Source organism: Vipera berus (assembly GCF_964194415.1).
Source record: "Vipera berus genome assembly, chromosome: 6".
Classification (NCBI taxonomy): domain Eukaryota; kingdom Metazoa; phylum Chordata; class Lepidosauria; order Squamata; family Viperidae; genus Vipera; species Vipera berus.
In genome coordinates, this window is record NC_138208.1 from 9,719,507 (window position 1) to 9,740,369 (window position 20,863).

The 20,863-nt window shown below is 43.2% G+C and overlaps 1 protein-coding gene across 3 annotated transcripts in view; it reads right to left on the minus strand.

Annotated features, from left to right (window-relative positions):
* BEND7 (BEN domain containing 7) overlaps window positions 1-19,805 on the minus strand; it is a 64,112-nt gene extending 44,307 nt beyond the window's left edge. For 2 of the 3 annotated variants that reach the window (XM_081331246.1, XM_081331244.1), the window contains exons 1-2: window positions 19,290-19,805; window positions 2,418-2,501 (exon numbers count right to left, since the gene is read on the minus strand). In XM_081331246.1, the coding sequence (XP_081187372.1) occupies window positions 2,418-2,501; window positions 19,290-19,350 (145 nt within the window). In that variant the 5' untranslated portion in view covers window positions 19,351-19,805. The remainder of the gene's footprint in view (window positions 1-2,417; window positions 2,502-19,289) is intronic. The other variant, XM_081331245.1, reaches the window with a different exon arrangement.
* Between the last annotated feature and the right edge of the window lie 1,058 nt (window positions 19,806-20,863).

Here is a 20,863-nt window from a genome sequence, read left to right on the forward strand (position 1 = left end):
CCATAGGCCTTCCCTGTAGGAGAAAACAAAATTATTGCCTGTCAAAGTCCAATTCAACGAGACAAAAGTGTCGTAAAACAGAGACACCTGTGCCACAGCATACCTCACTCCCATTTTATATCAGTAATAAACGTAGATTTTCGGTTCTTGAAATAAAATGCCTACGGAAGGCTGCCCGCTACCTAACGTTGTATTTTATGAAGCCCTAAAGCTCTTCGTTGTTAATTACAAACAGATCAATGTCTCTCACACAATTTCTATACCAGAACCCTCTAATTATTTTTCCATGTTAACCTTTCAAAAGCGGACTCTGAATCCTAAGCTAAGAACCGTTGTAACATAGCATTTACAGATAGTCTTTCCCAACTTACGACCACAGTTCAGCCCCAAATTTCTGTCATTAAGCGAAACATGGGTTAAGTGAGTTTTGCTCCATTTTACGACCTTTCTTGCCACACGGATTAAGTCAGTCCCTGACAGTTGTTAAGCTAGTCACACCGTTGTGAAGTGAATCTGGCTTTCTCATTTACTTTGCTTGTCGGAAGGTCGCAAAAGGGGATCACGTGAACCCGGGACGTTGCGACCGTCATAAATGTGAGTCAGTTGCCAAGTGTCCGAATTTCATTCACATGAGCTTGGGCATGCCGTAACGGCCATAAGTGTGAGGAATGGTCGTAAGTCACCTTTTTCAGTGCCGTTGTAACTTTTGATTGGTCGGTGAATGAACTGTTACGTCGAGGACTACCCGTATAACAGGGCCGTGCCTTTTTTGCGCTTGTCAAAAGTAACACATTCCTAAAAAGGCAGAGGAAACAATGAAGGTGCATTGATTTGTCAGGACTGTAAGGTATATTTTGGCGTCACTGGAGGCTAGAACACAATAGCCACTTCATAAAGTAAAATGAGGAGATATCCCGTTACCGTAATATGTTTGGCGTTAGAATCTAATATGATATTATTGTTCAAGACAGATGTAATTCCTCCTTTGAGACTGGTGGATAATGGAGACAAAACAGTTGTAGGGATTGCTAATTAGCCACTGAGGTAAAATAAAGAGACATCTGCTATTGGGGAGAACAAGTATGGAAAGAAAAATCTAGACAAAATATTAACCGGGGGGGGTGGGGGGTGGGAACATCCCGTTGACACAAAAGGGTTGTGTTCCCCATTGTAACATATGGCTGTGAAATCTGGACCACTGAGAAAAAAACAAGCGTTGCCTCTGAATTGTGGGCCTTTGAGAACATTATACAAGGAGTCCCCGCAACTGAGTCCAAAATTTCTGTTGCTAAGCGAGACATTTTTAAAGTGAGTTTTGCCCCTTGCCACAGTTGTTAAGTGAATCGCTGCAGTTGTTAAATTAGTCACACGGTTGTGAAGTGAAGCTGGCTTCCCCCTTTGGCCTTGCTAGTCAGAAGGTCTCAAAAGGGGATGACGTGACCCCGGGACACACTGCGACCGTCATAAATGTGAGTCTGTTGCCGAGCGTCTTAATTTTAATCATCTTAGGGGATGCTGCGATGGTCGTAAGCGTGGAAAAAAATGATCACGAGTCACTTTTTTCGATGGTGGTGTAACTTCAAACGGTCACTCAATGAACTATTGTAAGTTGAGGATTCCCTGTATTTCTCCCCCCCCCCCGCTTTTCCTTTGCACTTTCATTTTTTTTTTCTGTAGTCAGTAGTAGCTTTTAGGTATATCACTGTAATGCCGAATAAAATTATTATTTAAAAAGCAGAGAGAGATGGAGGCACAAGGAGATGGAGTCAAACTCACTAAAATGAACGAGCAATTTATCGACACATCCTTCAAGATCCAGTTAGGGCAAACTATAATATTTCCAATATATTTTCTTTGCCCCTTTTGTTTAGATAGCTAAATTTAATTTTCGCTGCAACGGAGACAAGCAGCGGCCCGCCTGCAGAGGTGAAGGAACATTACACTGAGACATCCCATTAATCCCTTCGATGGCCATGGCAAAAAAAAAAAAAAATCAAACAAAGAGCGAGTTCTTGGAAATTGAATTCCTGTTCTCCAGATGTCACAGATGTAATACCCCAATTACACAAACCACGGCTAAGTGAAGCATGCCAGCAAATATGCAAAATAAACGGGTTAAGCAAGGAGCTGTATAGTGCAGACTCAGCCGTTGGTTTTCTGGGTGAGCGATAATTAGCGCCGTGCGCAATAAACATTTACATCTCACATCGAAGTGACTTTTTTTTTAAAAAGCAAGTGTTAATAAAAGATATGCCAGCAAGCTGCAAAAAAAAAACAAACACCAAAAAACACACCAAGCCTTTGGAAAGTGCTGGCTATCAAATGCTTTGGGTTGTGTAGCCCGTCGTCGTCGCGCGCACACCCCGTTCGCTCCACCCCGATGGAACAACTGGAAATTCAGGCCGGTGAAAACCTACCGAGATAAAGTGGTTGTGCTTCTTTGGAATTGCCGTTCACATCGTTACTGTAGTCGGCGATCTTGTAAACCTCCTGGTGATAATCTGGAATTTCAAAAAGAAATAAGAAAAGTAACTCAGAGCAAGGGGAAAAAAACGAACACTCAGTGGGCGATCGGATGCAGTATGTATCCTATAAGTTTTATTTGCATCATTTTATTTGATGCAAATTGGTGGAGTCCGGAAAAACACATAGGAAAGCACACGCTGAACCTTAAAAATAAAAAGACAGGTGTTCCTCGACCTACAACAATTCGCTTAGTGACTGTTCAAAATGACAAGGGCGCTGAAAAAAGCGACCTATGACCCCTTTTCACACTTAGGACTGCTGCAGTCTCCTCACGGTTACGTGATCAAAAGTCAGACGTTCGGCAACTGACTCGTATTTATGACAGTCGCAGACAGTCCCCTTTTGTGACCTCCTGAGGAGCAAAGTCAATGGGGGAAAGCCAGGTTCACCCAACAACTGGATTACTAACTTATCAGCAGCAGCGATTCACTTAACAACGGTGGTGAGAAAGGTCGCAAAACGGGGCAAAACTTGCTTAAGAAATCTCTCGCTTAGCAACAGAAATTTTGGGCTCAGTTGTGGGTCATAAGTCGAGGATTACCTGTAACAAGAACAACAACGATAATAATAATATAAGATAATCTTTATTGTCATTTTTTACTGTGGGCACAATGGCGCACATCAAACATGAAATTTAGTTTAATTTAGTTTAATAATGATGATGATGTTGGAAGGGACCTTGGAGGTCATCTAGTCCAACCCCCTGCTCAGGCAGGAAACCCTATACCATTTCAGACAAATGGCTGTCCAGTCTCTTTTTAAAAACTTCCAGTGGCGGAGCATTCACAGCTTTTGGAGGAAAGTGGTTCCACTGGTTAATTGTTCTAAACGTCAGGAAGTTTCTCCTTAGTTCTAGATTGCTTCTCTCCTTGACCAGTTTTCCATCCGTTGCTTCTCATCCTGCCTTCAGGTGCTTTGGAGAACAGCTTGACTCCCTCTTCTTTGGGGCAGCCCCTGAGATATTGGAAGGCTGCCATCATGTCACCCCTCGTCTTTCTCTTCATTAAACTAGACATACCCAATTCCAGCAACTGTTCCTTACATATAGAATAACAGAGTTGGAAGGGACCTTGGAGGTCGTCTAGTCCAACCCCCTGCTCAGGCAGGAGAACTTATACCATTCCAGACAAATGGCTGCACAATCTCTTCTTAAAAGCTTCCAGTGATGGGGGCACCCACAACTTCTGAAGGCAAGCCATTCCATTGATCGATTGTTCTCGTTGATAGGAGATTTCTCCTTAGTTCTAGGTTGATCATCTCCTTGTTTAGTTTCCATCTGTTGCTTCTTGTCCTGCCCTCTGGTGCTTTGGAGAATAGGTTGACACCCCCCCCCTCTTCTTTGTGGCAGCCCCCAAATATTGGAAGGCTGCTATCAGATCACCCCTCGTCCTCCTTTAGATTAGACCTACCCAATTCTTGTAACGGTTCTTCGCATGAAAAGTGCTTATAAACCAGCAGAGGCATGCAACCCTCCTTTTGCAATAACATTAATGGGAAGCCCCAAAGAATCACTTTTTATCTCTTTGCCTTTTTTTTTTAAATTTGGGAAGGTTGCCAAAGAACATTAATACAGCCAGCTCATCAGTGGAAATTAACAGCAATTTCAAATAAAGCTCCAATAAAGACCAGGAAAGTAAAGACTTCCTTTCCACTGAAGGAAAAGTACTCATCTTACTGTTAATTAAATTGGATAATTAGCAGTAACGTGCAGGACAGACAAAGGAGAATTATGACAAGCAAGTGCAAGGCAAACTCCATTTCTGAACTTTGTTTTCTAGCTGCAGGCTGCAGTGGTTACATTAAACTTTCAGTGTTTTCAAAAGATGTGGGGTCTGTTATAAATCGTATCTATTACATCTCCGGGAAGCCCAATCCCATTTGGAATTACGGATTAATATTTTAAAACACAGACAGCAGTTCTGTTTGGATAAGTTATGTGGATAGCAGGTCGTAGAAGACTATTAAAACTCTATTTTTCTGAGATTTTCCACACCTGTGAAAATCCCTGATAATAATAATAATAATAATAATAATAATAATAATAATAATAATAATAATAATAATAATAATTTGGAAGGGACCTTGGAGGTCATCCAGTCCAACCCCCTGCTCAGGAAGGAAACCCTATGGGATAGGCAACCTTGGCTCTTTTATGACTCGTGGACTTCAAATTCCCAGAATTCCTGAGCCAGCCATGCTGAGGGGAAGGGAGAGGTTTCCATGCTGAGCCATGCTGGCTCAGGAATTCTGGGAGTTGAAGTCCACGAGTCATAAAAGAGCCAAGGTTGCCTACCCTTGGCCTAGGCCGCTTTATGACTTGTGGACTTCAACTCCCAAAATTCCTGAGCCAGCCATGCTGAGGGAAAAGGGAGAGGTTTCCAAGCTGAGCCATGCTGGCTCAGGAATTCTGGGAGTTGAAGTCCACGAGTCATAAAAGAGCCAAGGTTACCTACCCCTGCCCTATACAATTTCAGACAAATGGCTGTCCAGTCTCTTCTTAAAAACTTCCAGTGTTGGAGCACTCACCGCTTCTGGAGGCAGGTTGTTCCACTGGTTAAGTGCTCTAACAGTCAGGAAGTTTCTCCTTAGTTCCAGGTTTTTCAAGAACATGTGCTAGAATCTGTCTTAGAGAATACGGGCAGTCCCCAACTTACAACAGTTCATTTTGTGGCCGTTCAAAGTTACAATGGCAGTGAAAAAAGTGACTTGGCCAGTTTTCACACTTACGACTGACTGTTGTAGCATTTTTATGGTCCCAGGATCAAAATTCAGACACTCGGCAACTGACTCGTATTTATGACGGTCTCAGCGTCTCGGGGTCACGTGATCCCCTTTTGCGACCTTCCGACAAGCAAAGTCACTTAAGAAGTGTGTCACTAACTTACCAAATGCAGTGATTCACTTAGCAACCGTGGCAAGAAGGGTTGTAAAATGGGGCAAAACTCACTTAACAAATGTCTCGCTCTGCAATAGAAAATTTGGGCTCAATCGTGGTTGTAAGTCAAGGACTCCCTGTATTTTCATCCCCTTTCCACAAGAAGTCTGATCTTTTTTTTTTTACTGGACTTGGAATTCTCTGCCCATTTCAAATGTAAATTTTTTCAATCTCTATTAAGCAATTTTGTTTCATCCAACCTCTTTAAGGAAGAAAACAAACAACATTCTTCAAATGTTTGGGAGCTACAAGTGGTCCTTGACCTATGGTTACAACTGGCACTGGAATTTCCGTTGCTAAGCAAGGTGGTTGTTAAATGAGTTAAATATGACCTTGGCCATGGTCATCAAGCGAATTCACGGTTGTTAAATGAAGCAGGTGGTTAGAAAGCAAATCTTTCTCTTTTTCCCTGCCCCATATATTTGATTCATTTTTTTAAACTTAAATCACTTAATAGTTGGTAAACAGTGGGTTTGCTGGGTTTACATTTATAAAGAAAAATCATTAACAATTGGTTTCTAAAGTCCATAATCCGCATAGTACATTTAGTTGATTTCCCCTTTTCCCCAAAATGTCTTCTATGCAAACCTTGAAACAATACAGTTTATTATTTTGATAAATAAGAGTTACATATATATGATTTCCCCCCCCCCCAATATTCCTAGAAATAATGATCACATCAATATAATATTTCTTTTCTATCTAATCCTTCTGGTTGCCTCATCTCATATCCTGTTACAGTCCTTATTTAGATTTGTTTCTCCCATAAAGTTCAAAGTATTCTTGCTGGTTAAGATTTTCTCAACAGATAAGTACATTTAAAGGTTTAAATCCATTTTTCCCATATAAACCATCTCAACGCTTTTACATTGCTTAAAGAATAGGTAAAAACAGTAAAGAAAAGGGGAAAAAAAGAGGAAGATTAAAGAAACATCTTTCTTTCTTTCTTTCCCCCACTGACTTTGGATGTCAGAAGGATGCATTCCATGGCGATCCCATCAGTAACTTGACGGAAGATAAAAGCTTTACATGTCTGAAGAATGCCTCTTCTAGGCTCTAGAAATAAAATGTGTTAGGCATATGGTGTTAGCCTACAATGTTGGGTTGAAAATATATTAACCATAATGCTATGTCTTTAAGAAGTTAATTGGCCAATGGGTGTGTAAGTGTTCTCATGGCCATAAGAGGAAGCTAGGAACGTAGCTTCTCTCTCTCTCTCTGAATTCACTGATCTCTACTGTTACTGTTTTTGCTCTGCTGTTGGTTTACTACTGTTGTAACCTGAACTGTGTATTGGCCTCTGGAGCGGTAAGAAGACTTTGTAGTTTGGATTGCTACTTGGACTGTTGCTATTGTTTATGACCTGGACTGTTTATTTTTTGACTGTGCATTTTTGTTCTTACACCACCTCAAAAGTAAACTACTTTTTGTTTTTATAACTCAGTGTATTCTTGTGTGTTTTTTACTGCTCTCAGTGCCCTTCCTTGTCTGTGCAACTCTTTGGTAGCACAAGGAGACCTCTGCACAATAAATTCCATAACACTGGTTATGGGCCCAGGCCTGTACTGAGAGTTAGTACACACAGTATTCCTAGCTGAGTTTGTATTTGGTGTAAAATGGCACAAGAACAGTTGTCAGGCATCTCCTGGATAACCCGGTTGGATGGGACAAACTATGTTTCCTGGTCCACGAAATGCTGCTTGCTTTTGCGCAAGGAAGGACTATGGGCTGTTGTAAATAACCCACCAGATACTACTGCTTGGGATCCAGATGATGAAGAGGATGCAAAGAAGTTAGACAACTTTAAACGTAGCAATGAGAAAGCTCTTTGCATTATTGGACTAACACTGAATGACCAGCAGCTTGTCCATATTCGTGGTGAGGAGTCTGCTGCTAGGTGTTGGGATGTTTTGCGAAGGCTTTATGTTCGTGACAGTGTGGGTGCACATATACACCTTACACGTAAGCTGTTTAGGGCTCGTCTGCAGAAGAATGGAGATATGCTGACCCATTTAAATTACATGAAGGCAACTTTTCAAGAGCTTCATGAAAAGGAGCTGATTTTTTCAGAGTTGCATCAGGTCTACATTATTCTGTCATCTTTGGATGAGAGTTATGATGGGTATGTTTCTTCTTTGGAAGTCCTGACCAGAGAGGAACTGACATTGACTAACATTACTGGGAGACTGCTGGAAGAGTCCAGAAGAAGGCGTGACAGAGACCAGCTGAGAGAGACACAGCCACAAGAGGAGCAGCCATTCTCCACTGCTTACAACATCAAGAAATGTTATTCTTGTGGGGCTAGAGGGCATATAGCCAAATTCTGTAGGAAGGGTAAAAAACAGAATGTGAATAGCAGTGGGAAGGCAAAGAAGGGCATTGGTTTGGCTATTTCTGGTGAACCAACATCCAGAAATAATGAATTGTGGGTTGTTGATAGTGGGGCTTCACAATGCATTACTAAAGAGAAAAAGAGGTTTATTAATATGAAAAACAGCAACCAATATGTTTCACTGGCCAACGGTTGGAGGATGAAGGCCTCTGGTGAAGGTAATTCCTATTGTCCATGCATTAATGAACAGTTACCTATGTTATATATACCTAAACTAAGATTCAACCTGTTATCTGTAAGGGAATTGGTTAAGGTTGGGTTTGTGGTAACATTCAGAGGGGAGCAATGCACTATTGAGAGGAATGGAACCTGTGTAACTGCAAATTTGAAAAATGGTTTATTCGTTCTCACAAGTAACCAGGTTAGTACAGTTAAAGCTAACTCAATATGTGAGAACAAGAAGCCACATGATGAGTGTATACATTTATTGCATAGGCGGTTAGGGCATGTAAACTTTAACTCACTACGTAAAACAGTTGAGTTAGTAGAGGGAATTAAACTGAAGCCATGTAGTAAGTATTTGAATTGCAATGCCTGTAATCAGGAAAAGAGTAAGGCAACTCCTGCAAACAGGATAAACAGCTTCAAAACAACTGTACCTTTGGAAGTTGTGTTTGCTGATTTAATTGGACCCATGAAACCAAGTTTAGGAGGGTCATGCTATATGTTAAGTATATTGGACCACTACTCTAGATATGGTTTTTGTTATCTGCTTAAGTCAAAGGCAGATACTTTCCAACAATTTGCAAACTGGCTGAAGTTTGTGGAGAGGAAAACAAAGAGAAAGGTTCAGTGCATAATTACTGATAATGGTACTGAATTTACAAATAAGCGTTTTGTTGATATGTTACAATCAGCTGGTATTGAGCATAAACGTTCAGCCCCATATAGGCCTCAACATAATGCTTTTGTTGAGAGACGTGGGCAAACGTTACAAGCCATGATTAGAACCATGTTAAGAGATTCTGGCTTAACAGATAGACTGTGGGGGGAGGCAGCAAAATGTGCAAACCATGTTCTGAATATAGTTGCTAATACTTCTACTGGTAAAATACCATATACAATATGGCATGGTAGAAGACCAAACCTTGATTACCTGCACACGTTTGGCACCCCAGCTTGGGTCCACATTCCTGCACAACTCAGGAGTAAAGGCCAACATAGGGCTAGGCAATTATACTTCGTAGGTTACGAAGCTAACCACAGATCCTATCGTTTCTGGGAACGAGGCACAACTAATGTATATAACAGTGCGAATGCAAAATTCCTTGAGCACGTTGGTTGGGATAGGTTAGAGCAAGAAACTGTTAATACTGATCCTCTAGTGTTTGAGGACTCCTCTGATAACGGAACTAGTAATGATAATACATCTCCTGTAAATATAAAAGATGAAGAGGAGCTAGGGGAGATAATAGATGAATCAGAGGAAGGAAAGGAGTCAGAAACTCAAAGCCCTGTAATTCCCTGGCGTTCAATGTGTATCAGACGTCCACCTGATCGCTATGAAGCAAGTGTAATATGTCAAGTTAGTGTAGAGCCATCTAACTATGATGAGATCAGGATGTATCCTGAAAAAGAACAAGCATCATGGAAAGCTGCAATGAACAGGGAGTTGAAGTCTTTGCAGAATCTTAAGGTTTATCAGAAAGCAAAACTGCCACCTGGTGAGCAAGCTATAGGTTGTAAATGGATATATAAAATAAAGAAAGGAGTAGATGGAACTATAACCCATAAGGCACGTTTGGTTGCACAAGGTTTTGCCCAAACTACTGAGGATTATGACGAAGTGTTTGCACCCAGTCTAAGGGCAACTACTTTAAGAGCAGCTTTAGTATGGGCGGCTAAAAACCAATATATGGTTACCCATGTAGATGTTGAAACTGCATATCTACATGCTCCATTGCAACATACTATTTATTTAAGAATACCACCAGGATTGACCAGTGATAGAGACCATGATTGTTGGGAATTAAAGAAAAGCCTCTATGGATTGAAACAATCAGGCTATGAGTGGAACAAATGTATAGTTAATGAGTTGAGTGCATTAGGTTTTGTAGCCAGTAATGCTGATCCTTGTTTGTTTAGAAGAGAACACAACGGAGCATTATCTTTTATTTTATTATTCACAGATGATATTGCAATAATAACAAAAACTGAGTTAGAAGCACAAACTATCATTTCAAGATTGCAAAATAAATTCACAATTAGAAATCTTGGGAAAATAAGCCACTATTTGGGGTTAGATATTGTGAAAACAAATAGGGGTTTTAAGGTGTCGCAAGCCAGTAAGATATCTCAGTTATTAAAGAGATACAATATGGAAATGTGTAAACCAGCAAAAACTCCGATGGCTATGGATTTTAAGGACACTAATGTTGAGAGTCCTGTATTTGATAAGACTATGTACCAATCTTTGATAGGAAGTCTTATGTATCTGAGTAATTGGACTAGACCTGATATTTCTTACTGTATAAACCAATTAGCTAGGTACAACAATAATCCAACTGTTAGACACTGGCAATCAGCTAAACGAGTATTAAGATATCTGAAGCAGACTATTCACTACTCGTTATATCTAGAGCCAAATCGTGAGTTAATCCTTACTGCATATGCAGATGCGAGTTTTGCCTCTGATTCAAACAGTCGTAAATCTACCTCAGGGTTGGCTGTAATGTTGGGTGATTCTTTAATTGGATGGAAGTCTATTAGACAAAAACACATAAGCTTATCTACAATGGAGGCTGAATTTTCATGTCTATCAGTGTTATGTACAGAACTGCTAGTGTACAAACAATTATTGTTAGATATGGGTTTAAATGTAAATGATCCATTTATTGTGTATGAGGACAATCAAGCTGCGATAAAGATGGCAAATAATGCTGCAGTAAGAACAAGATCTAAATATACTGATCTTCGTTATTTAAATGTCAGACAATGTGTCAAGGATAAATTAATACAGTTAGAGTATTGTCCATCTGATGTAAATATTGCAGACCATTTTACGAAGGTACAAAGTGCTGTGAAACACAATGCTAATTGTGAAAGAATGTGCATAAGATTGTAAGAGTTATATATTATTCTACCCAAAGGGGAGAATGTTAGGCATATGGTGTTAGCCTACAATGTTGGGTTGAAAATATATTAACCATAATGCTATGTCTTTAAGAAGTTAATTGGCCAATGGGTGTGTAAGTGTTCTCATGGCCATAAGAGGAAGCTAGGAACGTAGCTTCTCTCTCTCTCTCTGAATTCACTGATCTCTACTGTTACTGTTTTTGCTCTGCTGTTGGTTTACTACTGTTGTAACCTGAACTGTGTATTGACCTCTGGACCGGTAAGAAGACTTTGTAGTTTGGATTGCTACTTGGACTGTTGCTATTGTTTATGACCTGGACTGTTTATTTTTTGACTGTGCATTTTTGTTCTTACACCACCTCAAAAGTAAACTACTTTTTGTTTTTATAACTCAGTGTATTCTTGTGTGTTTTTTACTGCTCTCAGTGCCCTTCCTTGTCTGTGCAACTCTTTGGTAGCACAAGGAGACCTCTGCACAATAAATTCCATAACAAAATGTAGTTCGCCCAGAAAGCCAGCTGGTCTCCAGAAGACACTATCAACCAGTATTTCTCAAACTCTGGCCAGGTGAAGATGTGTGGACTTCAACTCCCAGAATTCCTTAGCCAGCGTGCTGAGCTGGGGAATTCTGGGAGTTGAAATCCACACCTCTCCAAATTGGCAAGTTGAGAAACATTGAGTTAAAGCAGGGGTGTCAAACTGCCGGCCCATGGGCCGGATGCGTCACACAGAAGCCACACCCACCCCACTGCCGGCAACGGCAAAACTGTCCTGATGCGTTGTGCGACGTCACGTGACGTCGCGAGTTTGACATGTCTGAAGCATCCCAATCTTATAGTGTATTTACAAGTTCTACAATATCTGCCAGAACCATTTCAGACTTTAAAACACGTTGCAGATAATCCTCAGCTTATAATAGTTCATTTAATGACCGTTCGAAATTACAACGGTGGTGAGAAAAAGGGACATGTGGCCGTTGTTCACATTTACAACCACTGCAGCATCCCCGCGGTCGCATGAACAAAATTCAGACGCTTTGGCAATTGACTCATATTTATGACGGTCAGTGTCCTGGGGTCACGTGGTCCCCTTTTGCGACCTTCTGACAAGCAAAGTCAACGGGAAAGCCAGGTTCACTTAACGACCGTGATGCTATCTTAAAAACTGCAGTGATTCACTTAACAACTGTGGCAAGAAAGGAGCACTTAACCAATGTCTCGCTTAGCAACAGAAATTTGGGGCTCAATTAAGGACTACCTTTTTACAACCTTTTATTCTTATTAAATCTTGGCCACACTCCTGATACCTAAACTAGCTATCATCAGTCTCCTCATTTCAATTTGACATAGGAAATACCATAAATTGAAATATATATATATATTGCCTTCTCCAAAGCACACTTTGCTTTTATTTTAATGGGGTCGTAGAGCACTGAGTATTCCCACTGGAACCACTGCAAATTTGCAACGCAAGAGCGAGAAATTGGGAACTTAAATTGGGACAAACAAGCTTAGTTTTGGCTTAAACAGCAGCCTTCCAATTGAGCTAGTCCTTGATTTATGACCACAATCAGGACCAGGACCGGGACTTCTCTCGTTAAGCAAGTTGCTCCCAATCTTACAGATGTTTTGCTGTGGTCCTTAAACAACTCATGGGGTCATTAAATGAATCTGGCTTTTCGCATTGATTTTGCCTATCGGAAGGTTGCAAATGGGCACCAGCTGATCCCGGGATGCGGCAATCATCATAAATACATGCCAATTTCCTGAATTTCGAGCACGTGACCACAGAAAGGCTGCAACGTTTTGTAAGCCACTTTTTCCAGTGCCGTTGCACTTTTGAACGGTCGCTAAATGAATAATCTTAAGTCGAAGGCTACTTGAATAGTATTTGGATGTGATGCTGTTCAAGATCACATTATGCTCCTTACATTCCCTGGGAAGTCACAAAAGCTAAGATGGTCACCATGAATGTATGAGCAAACTGCTGCCTCTGTTTTAACACTGTTTGGTCTTATCGTCACAACCACACTATCTTGGCAATTTTGACCCCGAAACACACTCCGCAGAAATTTAAAAGCATAAGGTTGGTAGTTAGCAGTCAAACCTTTCATAGCAACCTGTCTCTTGTAAACACCTGGCCTTGTTCAGAATCCTCAGGGACGGTATAATGTAACGGAGTGCATTTTTTCTAAAAAAAAAAAAAAGGTGATGGAACTCAGAGGTACTGTCACTGGGAGCGATGCCGGTGTCTTGCTACGGCGTCGCCGCCCGTCCTTTGCAACCCCGCCCCTGCGGCTCGGAGCCACATGCCGTGGGGATTCCCCTCCCTGCAGTTGCCACGCCGCAGCCTGTGCTGAGCCCCCCACCCGGAGCTGCTCCGAACCCCGACACAGAGCTGTGTTCCTCGTGGCAGTGGTCTCCGGTGCCAAACAGCTGATAGCCTCCGGCACCGGCACTCGTTCACTTACTGCCCTGTTGCTTCCAAATGCAGTAAGTGAGTGAGCGAGCAAGTGGCGTTTGGAACCGATGGGGCAGTAAGTGAGTGTGTGAACGAGTGTGCACGTTCAGCAAGTGTGATGTATTTGTGCTGGCATTTCTAGGCCTCTTTCCAACCACATCCAGAAAAATTTGTAACAAATATTGGAATTCTCAATGCCATGTTTGGTATTTCCCAGCAATCTGTTACTGGAAGGAAAAAGCAATCCCTGCAGCGTTACTGATCCCAGAGAAGCATTTGCATGTATGCAGGTACTGTATCCTTAGGGTGCCATAGTTATGGATGAGAAATATTGGTTGCAAAGTTGGCATTTCTGGATGTAATACAGATATTTTGGACTTATTTTTGTGTCTTTGCATGTTTGATATTTTTAAAAAGGCATATGCTACTGACTACGCTTATGCACATATGTAACATCTTTTGCTAGGATACATGACCATTGCTTGTCCAGAATGTGAAAAGTGAAAGATTGTGACTAAACAAAATTTTAATGTACAGATAATACCACCAGGAATTATTTTAGCCTTTTTAATAAATGTTGTTATTGATGTTAAGCTCACCATGGAAAACATCATACATTGTTAGGTATATACTAGGTTAATTATTTAAAGACTGAAGTGCAACATAACTAGATTCTAAATAATCTATTTTTCAAAACACACAACAGTCCAAACAGTAAAAGTAAAATCCAAATTAAGAATATTTCATTCTTAAGAATTGTTTAATTTAAAGTGGTTTAGTTGTAATAGATGGTTATAGATTCAAAATAGTTTTCAAGAGTATTTACAAAAGATACTATTCTTTTTCTAGCATCAGCTAAATTAGACATATTACATTGAGAAAAAAGTTTCTTTTCTTTCCTGTTACTTTTATTGATTTCATTGCAGAGTTGTTAACATAGGAAATAGATTATTTTGTTATCTAATTTTACCTTCCAAAAGACAGAAGCAGATGAAAAATGTGAGGTTCTTTCCTGTTGGCTTTTTTGAATTAGCTGTTTTAGATTCTAAAAGTTTAGTTCCTAAGGAAGTAACCTTGTAAATAATTTTAACGTCCTCCTCTAGTGCTGGGTAGGCAACCGTGGCTCTTTTATGACTCAAGGACTTCAACTCCCAGAATTCCTGAGCCAGCATGACTCAGCTTGGAAACCTCTCTCTTTCCCCTCAGTGTGGCTGGCTCAGGATTTCTTGGAGTTGAAGTCCACTAGTCATAAAAAAGAGCCAAGATTTACCCCTCCAATAGGCTTTCGAAAGCCAATAGAAGGAACTTTTTTTTTGCAAAAAAAAAGGTACCAGAACACCATTCTGAGCGTTCTATGAGGAAAAAAAGCCCTGATGTAATGTATATAATGTATAATTTCTGCATTAACAGAGGGATAGAATCCAGGTCACATGAAGTGTTAATACCACTTTACAATGCCTTGCTAAGGCCACACTTGGAACACTGCATCCAGTTTTGGTCACCCCGATGTAAAAAAGATATTGAGACTGTAGAAAGAGTGCAGAGAAGAGCAACAAAGATGATTAGGGGACTGGAGGCTAAAACATATATGGAACGATTGCTGGAATTGGGTATGTCTAGTTTAATGAAGAGAAGGACGAGGGGGGACATGATAGCAGTCTTCCAATATCTCAGGGGCTGCCCCAAAGAAGAGGGAGTCAAGCTATTCTCCAAAGCACCTGAAGGCAGGACAAGAAGCAACGGATGGAAACTAATTAAGGAGAGAAGCAACCTAGAACTAAGGAGAAATTTCCTGACAATTAGAACAATTAACCAGTGGAACAACCTGCCTCCAGAAGCGGTGAATGCTCCAACACTGGAAGTTTTTAAGAAGAGACTGGACAGCCATTTGTCTGAAATGGTACAGGGTTTCTTGCCTGAGCAGGGAGTTGGACTAGATGACCTCCAAGGTACCTTCCAACTTTTATTATTATTATTATTATTATTATTATTATTATTATTATTATTATTATTATTATTATTATTATTATTATTATTATCCTAACCGCCCCACCAAGCTAAAAATAAAAAATGCAGGCAAGTCCTCGGCTTACGACCAAAACTGAGTCCCAATTTTCTGTTGCTAAGCGAAACATTTGCTAAGTGAGTTTTGCCCCCTTTTACGACCTTTCCTGCCACAGTGGTTAAGTGAATCACCGTTGTTAGTAAATGAGTAACACGTTCATTAAGCTTCCCCATTGTCAGAGGGTCACAAAAGGGGAACACATGACCCCGGGACACTGCAACCATCATAAATACATGCCAGTTGCCAACCGTCTGACTTTTGATCATGTGACCACGGGGACGCCGCAACGGGTCTTAAGTGTGAGAAACGGTCATAAGTCACTTTTTCAGTGCCATTGCAACTTTGAACTGTCACTACATGAACTGTTGTAAGTTGAGGACTACCTGTATAGTACTGCACTCAACTTCTTGAAGACAGGTTAAAATTAATGCTATTATATATGTATATTAATGCTATTATATAAGTATACACACACACACACACACACACACACACGTTGTTGTTAGTTGTGAAGTCGTGTCCAGCCCACCGCGACCCTATGGACAACGTTCCTTCAGGCCTCCCTGTCCTCTACCATCTTCTGGAGTCCATTTAAGTTCACACCTACTGCTTTAGTGACTCCATCCAGCCACCTCATTCAATGTCGTCCCCTTCTTCTCTTGCTCTCAATCTTTCCCAGCATTAGGCTCTTCTCCAGGAAGTCCTTCCTTCTCATTAGGTGGCCAAAGAATTTGTTTCTCTCTCTCTCTCTCTCTCTCTCTCTCTCTCTCTCTCACACACACACACACACACACACACACACACACACAGAGAGAGAGAGAGAGAGAGAGAGAGAGAGAGAGAGAGAGAGAAACAGCCACAGCCACACACACTGACACAGCCACACAGCCACAGAGAAACAGCCACACACACAGACACAGACTCATAAGGAAATGCAGAAGATTGAGTCACAGAGAATGCAGAGGAGATTGTTTGAGACTGACAGGTGAGATCAATAAGCCAATAGAACTGATTCTATAATTCATGGAATTTCACAAGGGACCCCACTGACAGTGCTAACAATGCGAAGCCAGCATAAATGGCAGAGCTTCTGGGTGGGTGGGTGTGCGTGCTACTGCATGCTACTGCATTCTATGACATTCCAGAGAGGCTATTATTCAGCACTGGTGATCCTCGACTTACAACGTTCATTTAGTGACCATTTGAAGTTACAATGGCACTGAAAAAGTGACTTACGATGGTTCTTCACACTTGTGACTGTTGCAACCTCTAAATTCAGACGCTCGGCAATTGACTCATATTTATGACGGCCCCAGTGTCCCGGGGTTCATGTGATCCCCTTTTGCAACCGTCTGACAAGCAAAGTCAATGGGGAATGCCAGGTTCACTTCACGACCGTGTGACCAACTTAGCAACTGCAGTAGTTCACTTAACGACCGTGGCAAGAAAGGTCGCAAAAGGGGAGCAAAACTCACGTCTCGCTTGGCAATAGAAATTTTGGGCGCCATTGTGGTCGTAAGCCGAGGAGTACCTGCATAACATTCCAGAGAGACTATTATTCAGTATATTTTAAGCCAAAATGCCCGCCCCAGTCAGATTATACCCAAGCACGGACGTATACAAAAATTTTATAAAATGGCCAATTCAACCTGGTTCAGCCTGCACACCAAAACATTAACCAAGTCTGTTTATTTATTTACTGTCTGCAGCACTTATCGGCCATGAACTGTTTTAAGCAATGTGGCTGTTTCATTTAAGGCTGCAGCTATGCATGCTGCACTCCACTTAATTTATCAGTCAGTAATAAGTAGATTATTGCCTCTTATTTTGCAGAGATACCACACAGTTCAGGGCCTGTAACGCAATGTGTGTCTGTTTAAGCGACAGCAACCACGGATGGCCTCTGATATTCAAGGAGAAAGGCCTGGCCTCTCTGCTTAAGGAAATGCTTATTGATGCACAATTATGGAAGAAATAAATGCTCATATGTGCAAATTAGAAGGGGCGGCTCAGAATGTCAGATCAATCTTGCACAGTTTCAAAGCCTCATTTTTTATTTTTATTTTAAAAAAAAAACCGCTTAGCCTTGTCTCACTTTCAGTTTCAAAAGGAATTTTCACCCAGATTATGACAACTGAACTGTTTGCAGAAAATTTAAAAGCTAGATGAAATGCTAGATGGCCATAAATTATTTTAATTTGGGCATTAATTATTACTTACAAAAAGAAAAATTGATTATGTGGGCCTTACCTGATGGGAACTGAAGGAAACATATATTAATCACAACACTCTCTGTGTGCAGTAGGTCCTCGGCTTACAACAGTTCATTTAATGACTGTTCCAAGTTACAACATGACTGAAAAAAGTGATTTACGACCGATTTTCACCCTTACGAACGTTGCGGCATCCCCCCACGGTCACGTGCTCAAAATTCAGAGGCTTGGCAACTGACTCATATTTATGACGGTTGCGACCTTTTGTGATCTTCTGACAAGACAGAAATCAATGGGGAAGCCAGTTTCACTTAACAACCACGTTACTAATTTAATAACTCTAGTGATTCACTTAAGAACTGTGTCAAGAAAGGTCATACAATGGGACAAAACTCACTTAACAAATGTCTCGCTTAGAACATAAAATTGTGGGACTCGGTTGTGGTCATACGTTAAAGGAACCCCTGTATATACCTGGTCTTCCTAAATCTACCTTTTATTTACACCACCGCTTAAAAGTTGCAAAAGGAAATAAAAAGTTCAGAAAGAAGTCAATCCTGTTTTCCTTCTAGGAAGTGTCATTTGTAGATTGTTAACACCCAACAACCTAGTGACTTGTTTTAATAAACACAGCCTTGGACTCCAAGCACAGCCTTAGACTTGTTAGAAAAGCCAACATTTCAGGTGACTTTTTGATTCCTGACAATAATGTTCTTTTTTTTTCTTTCCCTTCCTTTTTTTTTTTCATTTGGTAGATCCTGCTCACTGTTTTCCACCCTACATAATATTTCTGAAAAAGAACCCAGGCCTATGAAGTATGAGTAACAACAATCATCATGCTAGGTGTATGATGGTGACCTTATGCTCACAATTTACCTGCCTTGAACTTAGCATTCGGGGCACAAGCACAGTTCCTGGAGATAGGAACTGTTTCAAGGCTCAGCCCTTCCCTTCCCAGCCATGTTTGAAAGTCAAATTCAACTGAGTTTCAACAAACCCCCCCCCCCCCAAATAAGAACACCTGTTATACAACCCAGAGAAAAGAAGCGAGCCGGAGGAGAAGGCGTTGTTGTATGTATGAGGTTTCCTGTTGAGTAAAAATATCTTATGGTTTCCCTTCTGGAAAGCGGACTGCCCTTGACCCCCGGGGGCCAAATTGCAACCGTTTCCTCGCCCACCTCCCCAAATTAATTCGCCGGTTCGGATGGGCGCTTTACAGGGCGATGTGCCGATCCGTGCCAAGCCCCGAGGGGCGAGGAGGAGGAGGAGGAGGAGGAGGAAGGAGGGCGTCTTGGATCGGAGGAAGGCTTCAGCGCAGACCTTAAAAGAAAAGCGGATTTCTCCACACACACCCCCCCACACACACCCCGACTCTGCGCTAGCCCCCCCTCTCCAGGAGAACCCCGTTTCTCCGCCTTTGCAACTTTAGGGCGCGCATCTCTTTTGGGGAGACGGAAAGGGGAGACCAGCCGTTTCCAAGTTCTCCGGCCACTTGGGGAGAATTGCCAGCAGGACCCCGAGAGGCAGCGGGGAGCCCTCCCGATGGACCCCCTCCCCAACCCTGGGTCCCCCTTTTTCCCCCCTCCCACGCCTCCCCCCCCCCAAGGCCCTGCAAAGACTCACCTGGATGGATGAGTTTGAAGCTCTGAGATTTCCTGCTGCGCTTCCTGGCCGAGAACTCCATGGCGCGCCGGAGGAGAAGGAGGAAGAAAGGAAGGAAGGAAGGAAGGAAGGGACGAAGGAGGCTCAGAGGGGCCGCGGGAGGGAGCGGCCAGGGCCGGGAGCCGTCGCCACCGCCGCCGCCGAGCGAGGCAGAACCGGCTGCTGGGCTCTCATCGGCCCCGCCGCTCCACGGGCCGAGGCGCCGCGAGGTTTCTGCCGCGCGCCCCGCCGGCAACTTGGCTCGGGACTTTTCCCCAGCCGCGCCTTCCCCGCCGCCGCATCCAGCCCCAAAACTTCGGCCCGGGCGTTGCTCTGGCAAAGCCCGCGCTCAGCTCCGGGCCTCGGCGGAGGAAGAGGAGAAGAAGAAGAAGAAGGGCAGGCGGCGCGCTCGGCCGGCTTCGGAGAGACGAGGCCGGCTGGCTGGCTGGCTGCGCAGGGCGCCGCAATGGCTCGCGGGTGGCCCTGCCGGAGCTGCGCCTGGCCTCCCGGTGCCACCTGCTGGGGGGAAGCCGGCCTGCCAGGCACCACAGCGCACCCCCTGGCGGCTCCCGGAGCCCGGCGGGCAGAGCCAGGGCGGGCCGCCAGCTCCGGGAAGGCAAGAGGCGCGGCCCCCCCCCCCCCGACCTCCGCACATTTCGCCGGGACCTGAAAACCTGGCTCTTCGAGCTTTTCCCGGTCCAGGATGAGAATTTTTAAACTGGGGTTTTTAATTCTAGGGATGATTTAATCCAGGGGTCTTCAAACTTGGCCCTTTTATGACTTGTGGACTTCAACTCCCAGAATTCCTCAGCCAGGCATGCTTGCTGAGGAATTCTGGGAGTTGAAAGTCCACAAGTCATAAAAGGGCCAAGTTTGAAGATCCCCTGATTTAATCTTTTTTTTAAAAAAATTTGTTTTTAACTTTTGTATTGGTTGTTTTAAATGCCCTGTAAACCGCCCTGAGTCCTTGGGGGGGGGGGAAAGGGCGGTATATAAATTTAATAAAAAAATAAATCAATAAATGGCCCGGAAAGCAAACGGAGAAAGGGGGTGCCGGAGATGGCCAGGCTGGAGAGGGGGCGCGCCGCTTTGCGCCCTGCCTCATTTTTTGCCCCCGCCGAGCCTGCCAGGACATCACCCCCCCAGCCTCCGCCCGACTTGACCAGCCGGGACCGTTCACGCGTGGGTAACTCCGGGCAGGGGCTGCCCTGGCGAGCAAAGTGCGTGTGTAGGGGGTGTTTCCCCCCCCAGTCTGCCCCCAGGACACACACACACACCCCAGCCTCCGCCCGACTTGACCAGCCGGGACCGTTCACGCGTGACCGCGTGGGTAACTCCGGGCAGGGGCTGCCCTGGCAAGCAAAGTGCGTGTGTAGGGGGTGTTTCCCCCCCCAGTCTGCCCCCAGGACACACACACACACCCCAGCCTCCGCCCGACTTGACCAGCCGGGACCGTTCACGCGTGACCGCGTGGGTAACTCCGGGCAGGGGCTGCCCTGGCAAGCAAAGTGCGTGTGTAGGGGGTGTTTCCCCCCCCAGTCTGCCCCCAGGACACA